Source organism: Salvelinus alpinus, chromosome 11 (genome assembly GCF_045679555.1).
Source record: "Salvelinus alpinus chromosome 11, SLU_Salpinus.1, whole genome shotgun sequence".
Classification (NCBI taxonomy): domain Eukaryota; kingdom Metazoa; phylum Chordata; class Actinopteri; order Salmoniformes; family Salmonidae; genus Salvelinus; species Salvelinus alpinus.
Genome location: NC_092096.1, coordinates 40,682,358 through 40,707,925, shown reverse-complemented (window position 1 = coordinate 40,707,925; position 25,568 = coordinate 40,682,358). Strand labels below are relative to the sequence as shown.

General features: G+C 40.5%; 1 protein-coding gene across 1 annotated transcript in view; it reads left to right on the top strand.

Moving 5' to 3' along the window:
• LOC139534162 (ras-related and estrogen-regulated growth inhibitor-like) overlaps nucleotides 1-12,933 on the top strand; it is a 62,709-nt gene extending 49,776 nt beyond the window's left edge. The window contains exons 3-5 of the mRNA XM_071332999.1: nucleotides 6,263-6,319; nucleotides 9,950-10,023; nucleotides 11,085-12,933. Of these exons, the coding sequence (XP_071189100.1) occupies nucleotides 6,263-6,319; nucleotides 9,950-10,023; nucleotides 11,085-11,495 (542 nt within the window). The 3' untranslated portion in view covers nucleotides 11,496-12,933. The remainder of the gene's footprint in view (nucleotides 1-6,262; nucleotides 6,320-9,949; nucleotides 10,024-11,084) is intronic.
• Nucleotides 12,934-25,568: the final 12,635 nt, after the last annotated feature.

Below are 25,568 nucleotides of genomic sequence, written 5' to 3'. Positions count from 1 at the left end.
GCTTTGTTTATTGCTTGTGTGGTGCACTGGCACTGAAACCTGTTGGTGGAAAATTTGTTGCATATAATTATAAATATGGCATCAAAATGTAGAAAATCAGTTTTACCCCATCATTGTCTGCAGCCGGTTCTGATTGTAGTGTAATGAAACAGGCAGGGAGAGTGAGCTCATCTGGCCCGTAGCCCTGCGTGGCATCGAATATGCCACAAAAGCTAGCTGAAGTGGCAAAGTTGATATCCACATTTATAACAATAGTTATTGTTATTTGTGGTCGTTAACATTATTATTAGTTAATTTTATGAGGGGGAAGGGTGTTCAATTTATTTTACACTACAAGGGGAGAGTCATGTGAAAATAGTATGTTTTATGTTGGGGAGGGGTGTGCATTCTTTTTTTATGACACCTTGAGTTGGACCAGCCCCTCCCCCCAGTACATTTCGAGCTGTCCCTAACTAACCATCCATAAACATCGAAATAGAATTTTTAGGTCAAAAGAACTGACTCCTAGTTTGTTTATAAGGGCTAAATGAAACGTGTTGGCGACACTCAGCCTCAACAAAATAGCCTTTCTTCTTGTAATGACTAATTACATGGAGAAAACAGGCCAGCTCAAGATTGATGTTTTTTCATTTTCTAAGGAAAAGGCAATTTTCCCTATTATCCCCCTTTCAAAAGCAGGGGCTCTGTCGCTTGACACGAGGAAACCATTACCTTCTGAGACTCAATTGGGCCATTTAGGCCCATTTGAAGTCACTCAGGCACAAGACGGCCACAGAGAGAAGAGCAGTGCCACGGATACAATATATCTCAACCTGGGAGGGAGGCAAGTGATGCAAGGCAAGCAGATACATACAGAACAACGACCCTGTAATGCAACCTGTTGGCTATGGATGGAGTGCCTGAGTAGTTCTACATTTCCATGCAAAATTTCAAGAGACTTTGCTTCGCCACTATGCAACTTTGGGCATTGGGTAGTGATTGAATGCCTGTTAGTGGTGAGATCGGATCTTGAATAATGCAGGCCTTTGAAACCTTTCTTCATGTACAGTACATTATGAGATCGTGTGGCTCTGTGCTGGCAGGACCACGGGTGGGTGCCCTGGCCTACAAGTTAGGCTTTTTGGGGGGCTAATGGAAAAGTTAGTGAGGCCCAGGCAGAGGAGAGGAGAAAGGAAACCATGGGACCACTGCAGAGTTCCAGGTGGAAGCGCTACCGGCAGATAGACCACACAGAGCGAGCCCCGGTTTCTCCTATTCTTAATTGGATTACACGGTGATGCGCAACACTAATTTACCGGGGGTAGATAACGGTATAATTAGCCACAGAGGAAGTGCAGCTGGAGCGTGTGGCCTGTTTAATGTTAAGGCAAATCGGACTGCAGCCAGCCAGGTTTGGGGTTCTGTGCAGCGCGGCACTCGGTCATGAGTCTAAAAGGCACTTACAGATGGGCCTCGGTAAATGGCAATTGAACCTCGAGAAAATCCACTTGCCATGTGTAGAGACCAGTAATCCCGGTTATTGTCAGCTCGAATGTTGTCATTAAAACATTGTTTGTTTAAACAAGATGAACTCTGCACATTGGTCAACCATGCGAGACTCAGCTAATTTCATATTTTGGCGCCTAGACCACCGAGCCAGCGGCGCTGCTCACTGGAGCGAGCACCACGAACCGTGGCGCTTGCAAAACAGCTTGCGTTAAAAAGAGCTTGCATTTTACCGCCTGCCGCAATACTCCCATTGAAGTCTGACTTAGTGGGTTTTCACCAACAACCAATTTGGCAAGAGAAGGTCCGCCCCCATTTATTTTCAATGAGGACACAGAGAAATGTCCAGGGGATTGTGGGAAGGTGAGCGGCGAGAACCCTGCTAGTGGAGCGGAACTCTGCCATACTTTATGTAAATTTCAAGCAAAGTGTTGGAGCAGTTCCAAGCTTTTTAAGTGACCAGGATTCCGCAATAAAGTAGGGGACTTATTTCCATTGTGGTCCCTATTTTTTTAACGTAAATACATTTTACAATTACATAGATACAGACACATTGCAGAGATAGAGACAAAAAAGGTTTAAACACAGTAGCCAGCTTTTGACATGCTTTTTAAAAGTGGTTATGGTTGGTATGGCTTTGAGTTGCTGTGGTAGTTTGTTCCACACAACAGCCCCAGTGTATAAAAATGTGTTCTTACCAGATAGCGTATTCTTTAGATGTTTGGGGCTGCTGGTGAATCATGATGTGCAGGCATAATCAAAGGGACACTGGACTAGAGCACTTGCGATGTAGGGTGTCTATAGCTAGGTTTCCATCCAATTGGCGACAGATTTTCATGTGAATATTCTAAAATATACATAAAAACAATATGCATTTCCCCATCAGAGTTGTGTTTCCATCAAATTGACTTGTTGCGGATAAATGTCTGTGCGTGTATACATAAAAATGACATGTACGCAGTAAAGTTCCATGGGTTTCCATCGCATTTTCAACTTTTGGGGGTCAAACGGCTACCAAGCATCATGTCACCAGAATAAGACCCTCGATATTTATTGAAAGGAGCATCCATCAACCTCGTCACCTCGTGCACTTTCCCCACCATGTGAAATTCATCAATGTATTTAATCTAGCTGAATAAAATGCATTCTTTCCCATGTTATGAAAAAAACATTTGCGACGTACTTTACTCGCATAACAAGACTGGATGGAAACCTGGTTAATGTCCAGCCATGTTGAGGATGCAGAATTATATTTTGGACGAACATGCGCATGCCTAGCCTAAAGGAGACTTCTGGACTAGCCAAATTACATTAAAACGTTGTGTTTATGCCACAAAAAAGCTAATACATAAAAATGTTCAGGGTATATTGAAGTGTTAGGTTCTAGGTGCGCTAGGAATAGCAGGTCTGATTGGAGAGGAGGCAAAATGCATGTTAGGCTTTCCTGAATAACTGGGCCTGCCGGGAGCATATGTGGCCACATTATTATAGGTCTACTTGGGAGAATGATGATCTGCAACAGACAGCGCATCTCAGTATCAGAAGTAAAAAGGGCGTTGGGCCAGCACCGTTATTCAAATTACATTTTCACCGCAGCCTAGAGTAGAATTTTGTACTCACTTGAAAACAATAATGCAATTATTCATTGTATTGTAGGTTAGTCTAGGTAGGATAATTGTATATTGTCCCAAAACATAATCAATAGGGGAGCTATCTGAGCTGCGTGTCTCATGTCCTCACTGTTCTTTCATGCTCCATGATGCACCAGGCCTCTCCGCTGCCTATCAGCTATTCCTATTTGTTGTTGTGGATTCAATGCTTTTATGTGGGGTTTGATTGGTAGTTAGCCTATTGCAGATCTGTACAAATGACCCACTTACCAATATCACTATGAATGGTGGATAGAAGGCAGGATAGACAGACTGGTAGGCTATATTGATCTGTGGTATAGTAAAAGTTAGTGTGCGGAAAAGCATAGTGCATAAGGGAAATACCAAAAAGCCTTGATATAGGGGAGGCGCATGCAAGCAGATGAGGAAATTTGGCTAGGATGGAAAAAATGGTATAGTAAAACCTGCAACAGTGTGAATGTAAACCAGGGGAAAAACCACACTAGCCTCCCCTGTGCACAATAAAAAACAGCACAACCAAAGCGGAAAAAAAAGTTTGACAATTTAAGATGTTTTTTTTGTCACATACACCAGATAGATGCATGAAATGTGTTGTTTTACAGGGTCAGCCATAGTAGTACAGCGTCCCTAGAGCAAATTAGGGTGAAGTTTCGTGCTCAAAGATACATTCACAGATTTTTCACTTTGACGGGTCAGCTTTCGAACCAGCAACCTTTCAGTTGCTGGCCCACCGCTCTAAACGCTTGGCTACCTGCCACCCTCCCCTATTTTAGACCACCCCAGTAAATTTAGAACTGTCCCTAACTTTTGACTGAGTGGACATCAACTTCGGCCATCGGCTAATCAGCTGGGTATACAGACTCAAGGAATTAGAATGTATCAGAGGCCACCAAAATAGAGCTCCTTCGAAAGTATATACTGTACTCTATATCATCTACTGCCTCTTGCCTATGCCGTTCGGCCATCGCTCATCCAAATATTTATATGTACATATTCTTATTCATTCCTTTACACTTGTGTGTATAAGGTAGTTGTTGTGAAATTGTTAGATTACTTGTTAGATATTACTGCATGATCAGAACTAGAAGCACAATCATTTCGCTACACTCGCATTAACAACACTTATTTTATCTCTCTTAATGTCAAATAAAAGTACTACATGCACTTAAAATATCAGATCACAATCAACAGCCTTTCAGTAGCCTAATAAAGAGAGAAATTCAATTGCTTAACATTTTTTGATAATAATTTATGGCACAGCTGAAGTGAGGAGTGGGATTAATCATAGGTAGAAACCTAGTCGTCCTCTGAAGCTATTTTTACCTTTTGTAAAACAACACTCTTCTAAACCACAGGGAAGTGGCTACAGTGACTACATCCAATGGGTTTATAATTCTACAATAAGGACAGGAGGTCAAAGTTCCAATCCTGTGGCACATAAGGATATTTCATCATTTGAACTGAGACTCTACCTTTGGAATGACGATAGCGCTACACTTTTAAAAACGCTGGGTTAAAAACAACCCAATTTTGGTTATTTGGTAACCCAGCGCTGGGTAAATATTGGACAGAACACACACTGGGTTATTTTGACCCAGCAGCTAGGTATTTTATGTAATCCATAGGTTATTTTCATGAGGCATGGCTTCCAGATACAGTGATCCCTCGCCACTTCGCGGTTCACTTATCGCGGATTCGCTATTTCGCGGATTTTCATAATGCATTTTTTTTTTTTTTGGTGCATTGTGCTCTGCATTCTGATTCGCTAAAAACTCACTCCCGCTTCTTGTATCAAAACATGCTACGAATTGTGCTATCATTTTGTCGTCTCGTGCAGTTATGTGTACGTACATAAAACAGCTTGGCAAATTTACATTAAGTTGGCCAAATTATCTTGTAATTTCGAACATCTCCTAAACCCATAATGTCGACGAAACGGCCTACACGTGAGTCACTGTATTTGTATACATGTAATAGTTGCTAATTGTAAAAAAAAAAAAAAGTTTTCTATTTCGCGGATTTCACTTATCGCGGGTCATTTTCGGAACGTAACCCCCGCGATAAACGAGGGATTACTGTAGTTATTTTTGTACACTCGTGAGAGCAAATGTAATTCCTGTTCATCGTGATAAATATCAACCCTGAAAATTATATTTTGCACATTACAAACTCAAATATACATATCACAACATTAGGATATGTATTATTTATCCCAACATTGGGATATGCATAGGCTCTTTAGAAACTCAAACACTTGTAACCCTCATTTAAGCCACAAAAGTGTCAGTGTTCAATCTTAACATGTGATAACAATACAACAGAACATATTAACATTTACTCTCACTGGTGGCCAAAAGTAACTACCTGAAACACACACCCCTACTAAGCCACCCCTCCAGTCTTCTGATCTGAACTACTGGGTCATATCTCAATAAACTGCTGGGTCATATCTCAATAACCCAGCATCAGTAACCCATCAGTTATTAAAGAAAACAACCCACTAAATGTCCTAATGCCTGCAACCCAGCAGTCGTGTCATCCAAACAACCCAGCATTTTTTAGAGTGTAGTGTTCTTTTCTATTTCTATGGGAATGACTATCATTGGATAGAATGGTCTTATGCTTTTCACGTTTATGACAACAAAGACACAAAGTGAAAGAAAAGATAGGGGTAAATGGTAATTAGATATTTGGGGAACAGATGTCTGGTCTAGCAGGCTGTCTCTGAACACACACTGTATTTGAAGATGTCAAAAAATTCAGACCGCTAATACATATTTGTATTCAGATGACATGCTGCTGTATCTGTATGCACATGGTTCCTTTAAGGCTTACAAGCATCTGTCTCTAATACATTCCTGCTTGTAAGTGGCTCTGATTAGATGTGCATATCAAAGCGAGGCTGTTGTCCCTTTTGAACTGAATAAATGGTTGCGTAATCAGATGAGCACTCTGTGCATCTGATACTGAGTGGGGAGAGTTTTCCATCCCACCCAAACTGATTATCCCCGTCTGTCAAGACATAATCCTATCTTCATGTTTTTACTTGCTCCATATTTAAGTTGATTGATTGAATTCAATTACAGCACAGTATGTTAATACCCCTCTCTCTCCCTCCCCATCTATCCCTCTCTCCATCTCTACAGCTCTAGTGGTGAGGTTTCTGACCAGACGTTTCATCTGGGAGTATGACCCAACGCTTGGTAAGACACCCTACCTACTCCTGCTCTACTCCTGCTGTCCTAGGCAACATTGAAAACAACCTGCACAACACTAGTCTTAGTGTGTTTTGTGCAGCCAGTAAATCACTCTCCCTATGATTTTGGGTATCAAAGGCTTTATCTGACCTCAAAGGCTGTTTTGATCCAGAGATGACTGTGCTGCGTCGGTCAAAGCCTTCTATCTCTAATATCAAGGCGAGTTATCATATCAAGGTAGCAACCGAAGTAATAATAATCACTCCCATGTGTTAGTATATTTCCCCCATATCTCCTCAACACATCATAGAGATTCATTTCCTGACAATAGGCCTTTTTAGGTTAGGCCTGACATCAGTTTCTTTTTTTTTTAAGCAAAACTACATCACAAGCCTAGCCTGGTCGGTGATTTAACATGCTATGTGATTATCAGACAGGGATAGAGGCGATGCCTTAAGTTTAGGGCAAGGCGAAGCGTCATTCATTCACGCCAATGGTCGGTTAATCAGGTTCATATATAGGCTAAGTGACCGTGCAAGGGTAAGGTTCGTATAGTAGGCCTACATCCTGCCATTGGCAGGAATATCCTATTGTGGCATGTTTTGCTGTAAGCTAGAAAAATATTGGGGGGGTTCGGTTCATGGTTCGATGGCATGCTATGTACAGAGTCAGCCTCATTAGAATAACACAGATATAACGCACAGACCCAACTGTTGGCATGGTGGGAGCAGTAACATGATATAGACATTAAGCCTCATTGCATGCAGACATTTCAATGTGATGGATGCTATATATACATATACTCCTACAAATACCAATGGTCTAAAATATGCTTATAGCATGCTGTCAAACAATTAGCTGGAAAGGGAATTGGATCCGGCAGATATATATATATATTTTCTCACTGCAAGCCAAGTCTCCGATTCCCATTGACAGTTTCCCCATTTTCCCCCTGAATGTGATGTACTTTTTGGTGCAGGCTCAAGTGCTTGTTATTCGAACAGCATTCAAGAGTATAACCTAGTACCCACCACAGCTTATTTCCTGACATCACACAAGGGTTGAATGAAAGATGAAGGCTTTGGGCTGCGAAAGAGAGAGACAGCGCTCACAGCTCTGTAAGAAACATGGACGTTGAGAATATTGAATTACAACATCAGACAGATTAATTTCATGGGGTTTCAGAACAGGGTCTGGAAGCAATTTAATCATGTTTTTGCAAACAGTACCCAGTGTGTGTGTACTGTAGGTTACACATATCCTTCGGTGGTTTATGTGAGTCCAGAGAAGTAATATGATTTTAATAACGTGCCTTGTAGTCTACTAAAATTGGTCATTTCGTCATATGATGATATAACCCCTAAAATGGAGCTCTCTGATTTAAATCAACCCCATGCTGTCAATCTCAAAACGCCTGTAATGAAATGAACAGCAATCTGTTTCGATTGACATTCAGGAAGCACTTAGTTTGCGTAGGTGTACAGTCTGCACATACAAATGGATTTGATGAAGCCATGATAGTAAGAGGAAATCTGGAGGAAATCTCTTCCACATCTTTCTCTTTACTTTGAAGAGATGCCATCTGCTAATTTGTTTTATCAGATTCTTGGGGGGGGGGGGATTAGAGAGCCGTGCAAAATGAAGCTGTTTTACAACAGAGTGCTTTCCATTTCATTATCATCTTGTTAAATAACTCAACTGTAGGAATATGATATGTTGAAACCTTGTGTTCTTTTTTGATGTTCCCTCAATTCTGATCTGTATTATCAGAGTTTAGGAGTTAGGATTTAACCTGGGCAAGGGGGATCAAGTAAATATGATTACAAAAGACTGCTACAGTGACTAACATCAGGAAAAGCATTTTTTGGATGGAGATACACAATTCAATATATAAATACATAAGCATACCCTTTTCCCATAGATTATATGACTATGTGGGTGAATGCCACAGGAGGTTGGTGCCACCTTAATTGGGGAGGACGATCTCGTGGTAATGGCTGGCGCGGATTCAGTGGAATGGCATCATACATCAAACACATGGTTTCCATGTGGCTCAGTTCCAGCCATTATTATGAGTCGTCCTCCCTTCAGCAGCCTCCACTGGGGAATGCATTTTCCCGCCTCTGGACCGGAGCATTGTCGTGCTTGTTGCCATGACACCAATAATTTGACAATGGCGGCAAACCCTGTTCATTGCGGTAGTCTTGTCAGGACTTTTCCCCCCACAATTAAAAAACAGTTCTACATTTCTATGCTTTTTCATATTTGGTGGTTCTCTGTTTATTGTTCAATTGTAAGCTATTTATTTATCCGACTCCACCTTGCCCAGCTAACACACGCAACCGCTAATATTATCTCTACCTTAGAATAGGAATACGAGAATTCCATTCATTGTCACTCAATGGGAAGCATGTGAGCAGTGTAATTATGTAAGTTGGCTTGTCATTAATACAAAAGGTTACCTGTATGTTCATGCAGATGCCGAAAGTAGCTGTGAACAACAATTTATACCCCCCTCTGATCTAATCTTATTTACCTCATGGAATGAACTCTTACCAAGTCACTCCTCAATAAGAGGGGCAGAGGAATCTACTACCTACTAGAAATCTACTATTAATCTAATTTATTGAGGTCATATGACATTGCACAATCACAGGAATAAATAGCACAGATAGAAACAAATAGGAAAGCAGATGCTTGGCAATCCAGTGAGTGAGCAGAACAAGATAAAAAATATTCTAAGTGGCGTAGTAGTTAAAAGTACAAACAGCTTGAGATGGGGGCTGATCTGTTGACGTTTCCAGTTAATATTCTGGTATGAGACTTTCTCTTTCAGCATTCTAAAATAACACCAACAGCAGCTAGAGGCTCCAGGTTGTTGCTGGGAAATGAGTTATTTGCTGCCAGGAAAATGACTGGGGTGTTGGCCCTCCTTAAGATCTTCAGATATGTAGGTTGGACCATTAAATCATCCCCAAGCCCCCCTGTTCATGCTGTCAATACCCAAACACACATAGTAGGTGTATGTACTTGCGTGTATGTGTGTGTTCAGGTCTGCGCCTGCACGTGTGTGGATGTGGCAGCTGAAATGGGACGTCCCGTGAGACCCAGGCTACCCTCTAGCTATAGAAGGCAGCAAATCAACACCCTAGCGGTCGCGCTCGGTGACACTTCACACGCAGACACAGTGTTTTGCGTCCCAGAGGGCACCTGGGTAGAGGCAGGGATGATGACACGCACAGCTAACTAACACCCAACCAGAGCGTTCTAGTGTTACTGGCGGTTAAACTCCAGACCCCCGCCATCTCCAATAGTAGCCACCCACCATGCTTGAAAAAGCATGTTTTGAACAGGGAGATCTGAAATGCCTTTTTAGGGTTTGAGAGTTTACACAGATTTTTTTTAACAAGAGTCAATTCAGGTAAATTACTCATCGAGGTATAACGAAGAGGGTCATAGCCAGCATTCACATCTGTATCCACCTCTCATCCTATTGGTAAAGCTGCCCTGAGGCAATTCAACTTGATGGGGTTCATTGACCACCTAAACAACCAGGTGGGCTCAACGGTTGAGGCGACATAGACATGTCACCATCTTCTAAATGGGGTTTCCCTTTTGTCTTTTTGTTCTTTCCAGAGTCAACATATCGCCATCAAGCAACCATAGACGATGAGGTTGTGACCATGGAGATCCTTGACACAGCCGGACAGGTTGGAGCTTCAGCAACTTTGCACAGAAAACATAGACGTTTGTGTAGAGAAATGTTTATACTGTGACTGGCAATAGAATAAGAATAATTCATAGTCAATTGAATATCCCAGTTCAACCCTACTGTATAATGATGACTTATCAGAGTTTATTCACAGTAGCAGTCCTAGCTAGCGTTGTTCTATGCTGTTCTAATCAGCCATTGGGTAAACACATTATACGATAAATGTGCTGCTGCTAATCTGAGTACGTAGGTGTTCTGCCTGCTACTAATTTCCCCTGTGAAACATCGAGCCAAGTCATCCTTCTCTCATTACATTCTATTTTGAGAGTGCAGGGAGTGAGAGTTTAGGTGAGGGCCTAACCAAGCGTTGCTAGACCTGTCTTTTTCTGTCAGAGAGCCAGTGTAGAGCTGAGGTTTCTTCGTTCTCTTCAAAGCTGTTAAAAGTGGTGAGTACATATCAAGCCTTTGATTCTTGATTCTTCTTGGACCCCGAAGGCATCCTTTTACCTCATAAATCAGATAAGTTCAAAAGTCGGTCAGTTATATAGATGTCAAGTATCACTATGTTCAATGTGAGTTATGCAACAGTTATTGTAACAAATTAAGTTATTATTGCCAATAACATCTCTGGCTCATGCAAGTTTAAGACTTCATTTTTTTCATCACACGACTAGTAAGTTTTGTTACGACAGGACTGGCTGTACCGACTTGATGAAATCAGGAGCAGCTGCAGTTCAGAAGGGTAGCCGACTGTTCAAATCTGGGGGATTTAAAAAGTGTTATGTTGAGAAAGGAGAAATAAAGCATTTGAACCCATTACAAACATGTGCAGTCAATCATGTGCAGCTGAAAACATATTTTATAAAAAGCTCTTCAGTTCAGATGCCTCAATTCTCCATCACTTGTTCAATGAAGACTTGCATAGAGTTATTGTTTCTTTGCCTTGTGGATATGCCAGACAACAAGTGGGCCTATTGGTCAACAGTATTCTAATTGGCTAGCTAGTTGCAGAAAGATTGTTGCTAAAAAGATCCTCCCCTCCTGTATCTTTACCTCCAGGAGGACACGCAGCAGAAGGAGAGCCACATGCGCTGGGGCGATGGCTTCGTCATTGTCTATGACATCACTGACCGGGGCAGCTTTGACGAAGTGGCTCCTTTGCGAGGCCTCCTAGAGGAAGTCAAGAAACCCAAGAATGTCCCTTTGGTTCTGGTGGGCAACAAAGCCGACCTAGACCATGCCCGACAGGTGGGCACAGAGGAGGGCGAGCGGCTGGCTGCTGAGATGGCGTGTGCCTTCTACGAGTGCTCGGCGTGCGCCGACGAGGGTGGCATGGTGGCGGAAGCATTCCATGAGCTGTGTCGCGAGTTGAGGCGCCGCAAGGTGGTCCAGGGCAAGGCCAGGCGCCGTAGCTCCACCACCCACGTCAAGCAGGCCATCAACAAGATGCTGACCAAGATCAGCAGCTAGGGGTAGCTGCTGAGCACACTCCACAAAGAGGATAAACTCAAGATGAACTAAAGAACAAAGTGACTGATTTCAAGGGTTTAGATGTGTAGAAATATCATACAGCCATCCAAGCTCCTAAAGAGCACAAATATAAAATGATGAATGAACAGCGAACCTCTTCGTACTTAGTATCAATGCACAATCAATGAAGATTTGCATTGATACGAAGTGTGCCAAAAATCGCTCTCCATTCAACACTGATTCTAAAGGGGAAGGCTGTTGGCCATTATAACTCCCTCTTTGACCATGCTCCACAACTAAGGTCAGAAGCACAAAGGGGAACATAATAATCACCTGATGGGAACTACTTTGTCCGTGAGGGAGGTGAAGATGCTTTTGTTTCATAGCCAACTGGGACATTTCTGTATACTGCCAAGGAAGGGGGGAGAGAGTCCGTTATTCAGAAGTCCCAAATCTCTTATTCACTCTTCCTTCTTGAGCAGCATGGTGAATACCCCCGTTTTGTGGCTATAGCTCCACCAACTTTAAACAAAATATTGTCCATGAACCCACCCTTTGTTTATTAGAAATGATGGACAAACGATTTGTAGTTTCCTCTCCCTGTAGCTTGTTTGTGGGATAATGTTTTGATATGCTCTAGGCCAGTGTTTCCCAACCCTGGTCCTCCAGTACACATCCTTATTGTAAACCTAGACAAGCACACCTGGTTCCACTTGTCAACTAATCATCAAGCCCTCAATGAGTTGCGTTAATCCAGGGCTACAACAAAAATGTGTACTGTACACGAGGACCGGTGTTGGGAAACACTGCTCTAGGTCAACGGATGTGTGTTCTTTGAGCAGCGTTAAAGGATTCCTGAAACAGAGTTTTCATGGTCTTATGTCGTCCGTTTGCAGAGCTCTGTTGACCTTAGACATATCCCGTGACACGATTGGTCAAATAAACAATTATCCACATGATAATGTCTCCCCCACCCAAACCTCAACCCCCATGTCATACCAAGCATAGGACAGGGCTATAGAGATCCTATCTCAAATACGTTTTTCATCTAAAGAACCTAAAACAAGATCGAATAAGATATAGAGGAGAAGGAGACCAAAGTTTTCAGTTTGTAAATCAATGATAATACTGTTTCATGGTATCGTCCATCCAGGGGAATAGTTACCATCCATCATTCCAGCTCAAATTCCAGGGACGTTCTAAATGTACCTTAATTGTAAACTATGTATAATATTGCCTTTTATCATTGGTCTCAAAGGAGTGTACAGTACATAACCCAGAGGCAGGCAAAATGGTCGACATGTCTCCTGTATTTTAACCAAATGCTGTTTCTTTGTTATCCAATGTACCCGACCTGTCTCTGAGTTTTGAGAATGGGGATAAAACGGACAAATTTGCTGTGCAATTGTAATTAAACATTAGATACATGTATATCCAAGACGAGTTTGAAAATGTCTCTTTTCTGATTCATCTTTAACAGTATGTTGTTATGCATAAACAAATTTCATTGTTTGTTATTTTTGACAGTCTAACAACGCTGCATAATTTGTATTATGGTTTAGAGTGACGGGAAATGTCACATTTGCATAATACTTGTCAATCATAATGAAAGGTGCACTCCATGAATCAAACCACGGGGGAACCACTCTCGAAGGCTACAAGGCAAAGTGCTATTTCTGTTAGCGTCCCACATATCCCAGAGAAGTTAACGTCCCACTTGGCCAAAAGCCAGTAAAAATGCAGAGTGCCAAATTCATTACTATGAACATCAAACTTTCATGAAATCACACCAGACACCAAATTAAAGCTACACTTGTTGTGAATCCAGCCAACATGTCTGATTTCAAAAAGGATTTACGGCGAAAGCACACCAAACAATTATGTTAGGTCAGTACAGAAAAACACAGCCATTTTTCCAGCCAAAGAGAGGAGTAACAAAAAGCAGAAATAGAGATAAAATGAATCACTAACCTTTGATGATCTTCATCAGATGACAGTCATAGGACTTCATGTTACACAATACATGTATGTTTTATTTATATCCAAAAATCTGAGTTTAGGCGGGACGCTACTGTCTCACTTGGCCAAAAGCCTGAGAAAATGCAGAGCGCCATATTCAAATAAATTACTATAAAAATCAAACTTTCATTAAATCACACATGAAAGATACCAAATTAAAGCTACACTGGTTGTGAATCCAGCCAACATGTCCGAATTCAAATAGGCTTTTCGGCTAAAGCAAACTATGCTATTATCTGAGGATAGCACCATAGTAAACAGAGAGAGAAGCATATTTCAACCCTGCAGGCGCGACACAAAACACAGAAATAAAAAATATAATTCATGCCTTACCTTTGACGAGCTTCGGTTGTTGGCACTCCAATAATGTCCCATAAGCATCACAAATAGTCCTTTTGTTCGATTGATCCAGAAAAACACCGGTTGAAACTTGACTACAAAATATCTCAAAAGAAAACTTTGCCAAAACATTTCAAACTACTTTTGTAATACAACTTTAGGTATTTTTTTACGTAAATAGTCAATAAAATTGAAGACAGGATTAAAACAAACTGTAGCTAGCCTTCTGGTCATGCGCCTCTAACAAACAGGACACAAGTGACCCTGATTCAAAATGGCCGTACTTCTTCATTACACAAAGGAAAAACCCTCAACTAATTTCTAAAGACTGTTGACATCCAGTGGAAGCGGTAGGAACTGCAAGAAGGTCAATAAGAAATCTGTATTCCCAATGAAACTCCATTGAAAAGTGACCTAAAAAAAAAAATCTGAATGGTTTGTCCTCGGGATTTCACCTGCTAAATAAGTTCTGTTATATACTCACCGACATGATTCAAACCGTTTTAGAAACTTCAGAGTGTTTTCTATCCAAATCTACTAACAATATGCATATCTTATCTTCTGGGGATGAGTAGCTGGCAGTTGAATTTGGGTATGCTTTTCATCCAAACGTGAAAATGCTGCCCTCTATCCTAGAGAAGTTAATGCTACTTCAAACCCTGCAATTCATTTCCCAATACGTCAAAAACATTAGCACTTTTACCAAAAAGCTATGTGTAATTCAAGTGACCCAAACTACATTTTATTGCTTGGGCAGTTAAGGAAACACAATACAAAACGCAAACCCTGTAGTCCTCAGAGAGAAAACACACTAAAGTCTTGGAGAGTTTGGGTGCTGTTTAGGAGTGTCCAGTCTCAGGGCGGATAGGCCTACTGTAATTACAACATAGTGAATCTCTCAAAATAACTGCACCAGAGGACCACTACAACCCCAGTGCTCCTCCCTCTGGAGTCAACCAGTAGCACACAGCTGGAGACAGTTAGCTCCCCATCACGTGACCGGTATAGGCCTAAAGATAGATTTATAGCTCGCAGACATGTGTACATTTGTCCATCCAATGACTGGTTGAATACTACAGGCCTGTAGATTGATTCATAGCTTGCAGATGTAGGCTGTACATTTGTCTATTCAAATTATAATGGATTTAGCTGATGTCTCTTGGCTGTGTATTCTTGGACACAGACCAGTTGGAGAAGAAAGATGCTGTATCTATGGGATTATAATGATGACAGAACTACATGAGTTTGTATTTCGTGGTTGCAAGTTTGATTCCCAAATGTGTCATTTAATTTTGCAAGCATGTATCATGATGTGTGAAAGATTTTACAATGGTCGCAAACTTGTAACTTGACATCTGAATACATTCAATACAATTTGCAAGTATAATTTATTTTCAGAATTATTACAAGTCCATTTACGAGTATGAATATTCAGCTGTGAATCAAAAATACACTTGCAGATTTTGAAGCTGCATGCGCTCAAAGTTCTGTCACGTTACCAAGAGATTCATAAGCTTGTAAAAAGTATTGTAAGTTTGGAGAAAGAGATTCCCAAGTAAAAATGTGATTTGCACTCGAAGCAGGACCTTTTACTCATGACCAATCAGTTCCCTCTGCCAAAACCACAGCAACCTAACCATTGGCTGGATTGTTCCATTAATCAAATCTCAGGAAGTAGCTACCCACATGCACAAGAGAGGATGAGGTAAATGAAACCAAAACGATCTACTTGAAAGTAATTGTCTCTTATCTGTATTCATTGCATTCTTTTATGAAAAGGTATGACAGTAGTTTGCTGATCATGTGAAATATAATGGTACATTTCAGGTGAACTCCAGACCAGCCATTGCATTGACAGATGCTATTGTCTTAGCTAGCTGGCCTCATTCATCCTAGCTTTACTATCAACTGGCTAGCTTTATCAGGCAGCTTTAGAAGGGAAAACAAATATATTTGCTAGTTAACCATAAATGCCATTAGCTAGCTAGATATCTAGCTAAATTTAAACTGCTGGATGACAGTTAACTAGCTAACTCCCACCGTCATCACTGCAGTGTGGCTAATGTTAGCTAGGTTTCTCAAAAATAAAAATATACAGTACCAGTCAAATGTTTGGACACCACACTCAAGGCAAAGGGTGGCTATTTTGAAGAACCTAAAATAAAATATATTTAGATTTGTTTAACACTTTTTTGGTTACTACATTATTCCATATGTGTTATTTCATAGTTTGTCTTCACTACTATTCTACAATGTATAAAAAAGTTAAAATAAAGAAAAACCCTTGAATGAGTAGGTGTATCCAAACTTTTGACTGGTACTGTATGTTTTGAAACTCGTATCTCATTATGATAAATGGTTATAATTGCAATGCTTAGCAGATAAGAAAAAATTATCAGTATTTACCTGGCTAAAAGAGAAGGAATATAACATCTATTGTTTACAGGAAACTCATTCATCAATTTTAGATGAAGTTGTGTTGGAAAAGGCACGGGGAGTGGGGCAAAATATACTTCTCCCATGGGCAAAGAAACTCAAAAGGGATGATGATATTAATTAACAATTTTGATCTGAATGTGCAAATTGTTAAAACAGATCCGCAAGTTGGATGGATTCTTTTAAATATGTTATTGGAACATAAACCGATTTGGCTCAATCTATACGGTCCAAATAAATGATGATCCACGCTTCTTTGAAAATATATATAATAATTTATCAAGCCTACAAACAATACAAGACTCCAGTGGGAGATTATAATACAGTTTTGAATACCTCAATGGACTGTAAAGGAAATCACACTACAAACTAACACCCTTATACACTTAAGGAAATTACAAATATCATGGATATATTGAAACTAGGGGATATGTGGAGGCTTAAATATATATCCTGACCTAGTGAGATATACATGGCGGAGGCTCAATTAATCTAGTCCTCGACTAATTTCTTTTGTCATTCTTGCTGACACCAAAAGTTAAAAAAAATAAAAAAAATAAAAAAAACTATTTTGATAGGGGACAGAATGCGGTGGGACCATCAAATAATTGCCATTTACATTACTCTTACAGAATTTCCACATGGGCGAGGTTATTGGAAATTTAATCTAAGCCTGTTGGATGACAACTTGTTTTTAACCAGGACAGAATAATTTATAACTTACTTTTTCCGACATAATATACAGTGGGGAGAACAAGTATTTGATACACTGCCGATTTTGCAGGTTTTCCTACTTACAAAGCATGTAGAGGTCTGTAATTTTTATCATAGGTACACTTCAACCGTGAGAGACGGAATCTAAAACAAAAATCCAGAAAATCACATTGTATGATTTTTAAATAATTAATTTGCATTTTATTGCATGACATAAGTATTTGATCACCTACCAACCAGTAAGAATTCCGGCTCTCACAGACCTGTTAGTTTTTCTTTAAGAAGCCCTCCTGTTCTCCACTCATTACCTGTATTAACTGCACCTGTTTGAACTCGTTACCTGTATAAAAGACACCTGTACACACACTCAATCAAACAGACTCCAACCTCTCCACAATGGCCAAGACCAGAGAGCTGTGTAAGGACATCAGGGATAAAATTGTAGACCTGCACAAGGCTGGGATGGGCTACAGGACAATAGGCAAGCAGCTTGGGGAGAAGGCAACAACTGTTGGCGCAATTATTAGAAAATGGAAGAAGTTGAAGATGACGGTCAATCACCCTCGGTCTGGGGCTCCATGCAAGATCTCACCTCGTGGGGCATCAATGATCATGAGGAAGGTGAGGGATCAGCCCAGAACTACCCGGCAGGACCTGGTCAATGACCTGAAGAGAGCTGGGACCACAGTCTCAAAGAAAACCATTAGTAACACACTACGCCGTCATGGATTAAAATACTGCAGTGTACACAAGGTCCCCCTGCTCAAGCCAGCGCATGTCCAGGCCCGTCTGAAGTTTGCCAATGACCATCTGGATGATCCAGAGGAGGAATGGGAGAAGGTCATGTGGTCTGATGAGACAAAAATAGAGCTTTTTGGTCTAAACTCCACTCGCCGTGTTTGGAAGAAGAAGAAGGATGAGTACAACCCCAAGAACACCATCCCAACCGTGAAGCATGGAGGTGGAAACATCATTCTTTGGGGATGCTTTTCTGCAAAGGGGACAGGACGACTGCACCGTATTGAGGGGAGGATGGATGGGGCCATGTATCGCGAGATCTTGGCCAACAACCTCCTTCCCTCAGTAAGAGCATTGAAGATGGGTCGTGGCTGGGTCTTCCAGCATGACAATGACACGAAGCACACAGCCATGGCAACCAAGGAGTGGCTCCGTAAGAAGCATCTCAAGGTCCTGGAGTGGCCTAGCCAGTCTCCAGACCTGAACCCAATAGAAAATCTTTGGAGGGAGCTGAAAGTCCGTATTGCCCAGCGACAGCCCCGAAACCTGAAGGATCTGGAGAAGATCTGTAGGGAGGAGTGGGCCAAAATCCCTGCTGCAGTGTGTGCAAACCTAGTCAAGAACTACAGGAAACGTATGATCTCTGTAATTGCAAACAAAGGTTTCTGTACCAAATATTAAGTTCTGCTTTTCTGATGTATCAAATACTTATGTCATGCAATAAAATGCAAATTAATTACTTAAAAATCATACAATGTGATTTTCTGGATTTTTGTTTTAGATTCCGTCTCTCACAGTTGAAGTGTACCTATGATAAAAATTACAGACCTCTACATGCTTTGTAAGTAGGAAAACCTGCAAAATCGGCAGTGTATCAAATACTTGTTCTCCCCACTGTAGGTACAGCAGATTCCCATATTTTATGGGAAACTTTTAAATGTGCCTTTAGAGGCCATGCAATTCAATAGCTACAAATCTTTAAAACAAATGCAATTTAGGTTAAAATAATTAACATTAACAAAAGAAATAGAGGGACTAACAGTACAGATAGCATTAAAAAACTGCACCATAGAGGCACAGAATATGTTAGAGGAAAAACAAAAAGAAATGGAGGAACTTATTCTAGAAAGATCAAGTCTAATATATTATAAAAAATAAAGCGACCTGGATAGAATGGGGAAAAATGCTACCAAAAATAATTTACTGAAACTTTTTACAATATTTTGAAAATAGACGCGAAGTACTTTAAGCTACAGTATGTTTTCATTTCAGTCTCCTCCTTCTCCACTAACAGTAGTTAATTGTAAGGATTTTTTAAATAATGTAAAATTAACAGCTGTACGAAAAGACTCATATGAAGGCCAAATTACAGAGGAGGAACTTCTTGATGCAATTAAAGCTTTTAAGTCCAGGGCTGGATGGCATACCAGTTGAGGTATACCAATACTTTTTTGATGTACTCAGAGGAATGTTATTAGCATGTTTTAACCACTCCAATGGTAGATTATCAGATACTCAACAAGAAGGTCTGATTTAATTTTTACTGAAACAGGACCAAAGTGGTAAATATAAAGATCCAGTGTGTTTATAAAATTGGAGGCCCCTTACACTTCAGTGTTGTGAAGTGCATAGAATTAAAAAGTTATTGTTGGATATTATTCATCCTAATCAGACAGTTTTTTTTACATGGACGATACATTGGAGATAATATAAGACAAGTACTGGAAACAATAGAACACTATGAAAAATCAAGGAAACCAGGTCTGGTATTCATAGCTAACTTTGAAAAGGCTTTGATAATGTACGGCTGGAATATTTCCATTTTGGAGAATCTCTTATAAGATGGGTTAAAGTTACGTAAAGTAACCCTAGGTGTAAAATAGTACATAATGGCTACTTCTCAGAAAGTATTAAACTGTCAAGAGGAGTAAAACAAGGTTGTCCACTATCGGCGTATCTATTTATTATGGCCATCGAAATGTTAGCTATTAAAAACATCCAACAATAATATCAAGGGGATAGAAATCCAGGGCTTAAAAACAAAGGTGTATGTATGCTGATGATTCATGATTTCTTTTAAATTCACAATTTCAATCCCTCCACAGCCTCAGAGGATCTAGATACTTTTTCTAACCTCTATGGATTACAACCTAATTATGATAAGGGTACTATATTTAAGCAATAAGGCCAGAGGGGGTGTGATATATGGCCAATATACCACGGCTAAGGGCTGTTCTTATGCACGACGCAATGCAGAGTGCCTGTATACAGCCCTTAGTTGTGGTATATTGGCCTTATACCACAACTGTCTATTTGTGGAAAAATCACCCTGATGAACTCTTTAGTCATATCCCAGTTTAGCTATTTGCTTCTGGCCTTGCCTACACTTGTTTTTAAAATGATATGAGCAATGAAATATTCCGTTTTATTTGGAACAGCAAGCCAGACAAAATTAAACTGACCTATTTATATAATGACTATGAATTCAGAGGGCAGAAATGATTAAATATTAAAGCATTAGACCTCTCACTAAAGGCTTCAGTCATAGAAAAGGTACACTTACTCTGATCTGGTTCTCTAGCAGATTAGTAAGAAAGTCTCACCCCATGATCAAGAATGGCCTTGTTCCCCCTCTCTATTCAAATATAGTTTTTTTTTTTAAAGCCATAGAAAGTTGGTTTCATTTTCAGTTTAATCCACCAGAAAAGACAGAACAAATATTAGGGTTAAACTGAAATATACTAATTGATTAAAAAAACTATATCTTTGGAAATAATGTTTAAAAACAATATAATCTTTGTAAGTGATATCATAAATAGGACTGGTAAAGTTGTCACACATGCAGTTAACAAAAATATATGGAAATGTCTGCTCTACTCAAAATGACAACCAACTATTTGCAGCAACCCCCCCCCCCCCCCCCCCCCTCCTTCACCCAAATCCAAACAGCTGATGTTCTGAAAGAGCTGCAAGATCTGGATCCCTACAAATCAGCTGGGCTAGACAATCTGGACCCTCTCTTTCTAAAATTATCAGATGAAATTGTTGCAACCCCTATTACTAGCCTATTCAACCTCTCTTTCGTATCGTCTGAGATCCTCAAAGATTGGAAATTGTATGATTTTTAAGTAATTAATTTGCATTTTATTGCATGACATAAGTATTTGATCACCTACCAACCAGTAAGAATTCCGGCTCTCACAGACCTGTTAGTTTTTCTTTAAGAAGCCCTCCTGTTCTCCACTCATTACCTGTATTAACTGCACCTGTTTGAACTCGTTACCTGTATAAAAGACACCTGTCCACACACTCAATCAAACAGACTCCAACCTTGACTCACAACTTGCCATTGGAACACAGGAGTGATGGTTACTGATAATGGGCCTCTGTACGCCTATGTAGGTATTCCATTAAAAATCAGCCATTTCCAGCTACAATAGTCATTTACAACATTAACAATGTCTACACTGTATTTCTGATCAATTTGATGTTATTTTAATGGACCAAAAATTTGCTTTTCTTTCAAAAACAAGGACATTTCTAAGTGACCCCAAACTTTTGAATGACAGTGTATATATATATATATATATAAGTCAAGGGGTCTGAATACTTTCTGAATGTACTGTATATATTTTAAAATATGCATGACTTACTGACACTGACAGTAAGTCATGCTGGTAGCAGGCCTCAACCTGGATGCAGGGAAATGTCCTGCCTTGTAGTATGGCTGTATCCATCTCTACCAGGCTCTTAGAAATCCAACCTGCATAGATTAACAAAATAAAATGGTAACTGTACAGTATTTAGTCAATTGAAGTCATGACAGCCATATATTCTTTATACAGGAGTGTAAAGGTTTTTGTTCCAGCACTTCACTAACACCTCATTCAATTAATTGGGGGGGGGGGGGGGTACAAAAACAGAAAGGATAACCGTAGAAATACACTGTCAGAAGAGGAAATTAAATCACTATGGTCAGGGTAGAATGTTCCATCAATAACCGGCAGACTACATGAATCGATATATAGGCCAAATAGAATAATAACTACTGTAGCTCTTCTGCCCCCTTTCATGGAAAAATGACCGTTTTCCTCTGAGTGCTGCAGACAAAATACACAGGGAATTATCTTGAATTTACTTCAAACGACTGTTCTGTTCTGACTTCCTGATGAATACCTAACAGAGATAAGAATTGATGTCATCTTTGACAATGACTTGTGCAGTTAGTCATATAACACCACATGTTATTCTCACAGAGGGACCACCCTGTAGCATTCAGTAGCGTGCTATTCAACAAGAACGATTCACCAATGTATTGCTGTTTGATTGTCATATTATGCCTACATACTGTGTCAGAATAGCCCTGACATATCATAATCTATAAGCATAACACATTGCACAAATCCCATTGCACAATATCTATTCCCTAGGCTTTTATAAAGTCATATTATAATGACAGGCTATTGTCATGTCATCTTAGGTATAGATGGGAAGAAGCACTGAAGGACGATGGCTTTAGACACGCGCGTGTAGAGAGGCTACAGACAACAGGCACAGGAGGAAATATTTCCATCTCATAAATGCAGGCACATGGAGATAACCACAACAATTGGTTAGCGGGTAATTGACATCTTGGTGGCCTTCCCTTCAACACTCCTAAGCTCTCTCTCTCTCTCTCTCTCTCTCTCTCTCTCTCTCTCTCTCTCTCTCTCTCTCTCTCTCTCTCTCTCTCTCTCTCTCTCTCTCTCTCTCTCTCTCTCTCTCTCTCTCTCTCTCTCTCTCTCTCTCTCTCTCTCTCTCTCTCTCTCTCTCTCGTTACCATGACGACCAAGGCCTTCCCTTGATTCTAACCTAAGGAGATTCTCCCCCCCCCCCCCCCCTCCCCTTCTCTCTATGGTGACCGACACAATATACATGTCTGGGAGATAGCGTAGGCACACACATATATCATGCCCAAGAGTGGGAGGATCTTATCATATGAAACAAGGACCCCTGTGAGGCTGTGACGCATGTTCAGACCTTGAGGGGAAAGTGTGGTTAGGGACTTGGATGGAAGGGACAAAAAGACTGGCATCTATACATAGTTCACAGGTGGGTTCACTAAAATTCCTTCCTTTGGAATGTTACAGGGGACAATTGTGTTCTCCTACTCCCACTGTCTACTTTATAATGTAATTGAGCAGATTCTGAATGAACAATCAGCATAAGTAACATTAAGTGGGAGTTTTGGATAACTGCACATCGCAGTGGATCATTTCCAAATATCTATTTATTCAGATATGATATATGAATCACTATTAACCTCACTGAGAACTGAAAAATAACAATCCTGAATAGCTGCCGTGCAATCCATGATCATGAAAAGCTAGAAACCAGAAGTGGTGTTTAGTTGAATACTGACAATAAAGAAACATAGTTGATTACAAAAAATACTTAGTCCTTGTAATTTAAGTTGACAGCGTGCTGGAAGTACTCTTGTTGTAAATGTAGGTTTGGATTGGTTTGTTGAGGAGCAGTGCCTTCTACTGACAGACTAAAATCACTGCAAGCACACTTTTTTTCCTGTAGAGTTTAGATAGATAGTAGATACTCAATCTGCGGTGGTTTCCAGAGAAGATTATCATATTAGTTGCCACTAAAGCAAGTAAAATCTATTTATACTGAAAATATGTTTATTATTTTAATGGGAAAGTCAACAAGTCAATGTGTGTCTCACTGAGGGCCATTGGGGCCAGACGCAGTGCTCAGTGGCAGATGGGTAACTACTGTAAATAGACTCCCTGAAGTATGCAAGTGCAAGACCACGCTGGCCCAGCACAGTGATATTCATCACAGATCTAGATATAGATAGTAGATACTCAGTCTGCTCTGTTTTCTGGTGGTTTCCAGAGAAAAGAGAGGGATGGAATGTAGTTAGAGGAGGAGGAGGGGGGGCAAGACAGAGTTTGGGAAACCTTATTTTAAGTGACCTGGGTTGAATTGAATTGCAGGTCACTCTATATGTTAGCTGACGTTTGCTAGCTAGCTGCAGTAACATCAACCAGTGTTTGCAGCTGTTTGAATTCGAGTCAATGAGAGAAGCTAGCAATGCAATGTTCCTTAGCTGGCAAGGTGACAGTGTTCGTGTCTACCATCTGAAAGGCACTCAATGCATGTAGCTAATGTGAGGTTAATCCAGTCAATCGTACCATAGCGATTTAGTTTTATGTTGGCAGGGTTCACACACAATAGCTGAATTTGCAGAGCTAGCGACCAACCGATGGAGCAAACATTAGCTAGCTAACACCGATTCCATTTATGTGGCATCGTCAAAAATTGAATCTTTGCTATCGTCAGTTTATTCCAAGATCAGCACGCAGCTGTAGTGCTTCGAAGTCCCTGTGGTAAGGTTAGCGATAAACTGAACAGAACTACACTCTCTTCTACCATTGTCTTAAATATCTTTAATGGTCTCGTTGCAAAAGCTAAATTGTCGCTAGGGGACTTTGAAGCACCTGTGTGCCGATCTTGGTGCAAATTCAGCTATTGTGGGAAGCCAGGAAATATAAAACAAAAACATAACTATATTAAAATTACAAAAGGTTGCAGCTTACGTTGCGTAAATGATGAATTCATATAGCTGTCGACACTTGTCACTGCAATCCGTTTCACATTAACCTGGTAGATCGAAACCCATTATAGAAGATTATAGATGATAGAAGCCCATCTCCTACAGTAAATAATCTGCACACTGTATGTGTGTGTAGCCAGCCAGCCAGCCAGCCAGCCAGCCAGGTAGAAAAATGGCAGAAAAAATATGGACATCAGAGCATTTTCAGTACACCAAAAAGCAAAGTAAGAACCCTAGTAGACCAATATCTCAGACTAGTTGATCAAATGTTCATAAGAAAGACGTGAAATGCTAATGGAAATGTTTCATAATGATGACATTAGGCAGAGCAGGCAACAGATGGCACACAGACAGCCAAGCTGGGGACAGATAGGGAGTCTCAGGTAAATTTGTTGAGTCTTTGTTTGACAACATTATGAAAGGTTCTCTTTTTTAGACTTGTAAAATAAGGACATAATTGGACAATGCCATAGATACCCCCACTCTCAACATAAACTTGTGACTGAACCAAGATTTGTTTAAGGCAATGGTATTGCGGTTGTGATTAATTGTGTTGTTTTGGGTACCGGTAGTTAGGAGTATGGCAAACACCTTGTTTATTTTCTAGGAGACAGACCGAGTCAGTGAGGGTGGTGAAAGGGAAAGAGCTAGGGAGAGACACTTCAGATGACAGTGTCACAGCCACGGCAGGACCAGGTGTCAACCTTGTTGCCAGCAGCACCAGTATAGGGACAGTGGCACAGCATTGTCCAGTCACCTCAGTGATGGCACAAAACCATATCAGCCACACCCACAATTTATAGAACCTCAAACTCTTGCCAACAGTGTTGACGTTTCAAGAGAAATGGTTTCGCGATTTCCCCTGCCTACATTATAATTCATCAATAAAAGGAGTGTTGTGTTTTCACTGTAGCCAAGGGTTTTCAAGCCATCTTTTGGCCAAAGAGCAGATGCTGCTTTCATTAGTGCAGGATTTAGAACCTGGAGAAAAGCCATTGTAAAATTCACAGCACATCAGAACTGCCAAACCCACCGCCACTTTGTAACTAACAGCACACCAGCTAAATCCAATCAGTGCCCAGTTATCCAGCGCGTGGGGTAAACAGCGGCATGGCGCAAGGCATTGCTTGATGAAAATTGTTAGTTCGGTGCGGCATGTAGCAAGACAGGGACAAGTCTTTAGAGGCCACACGGATGACAGTGGGAATTTATACCAG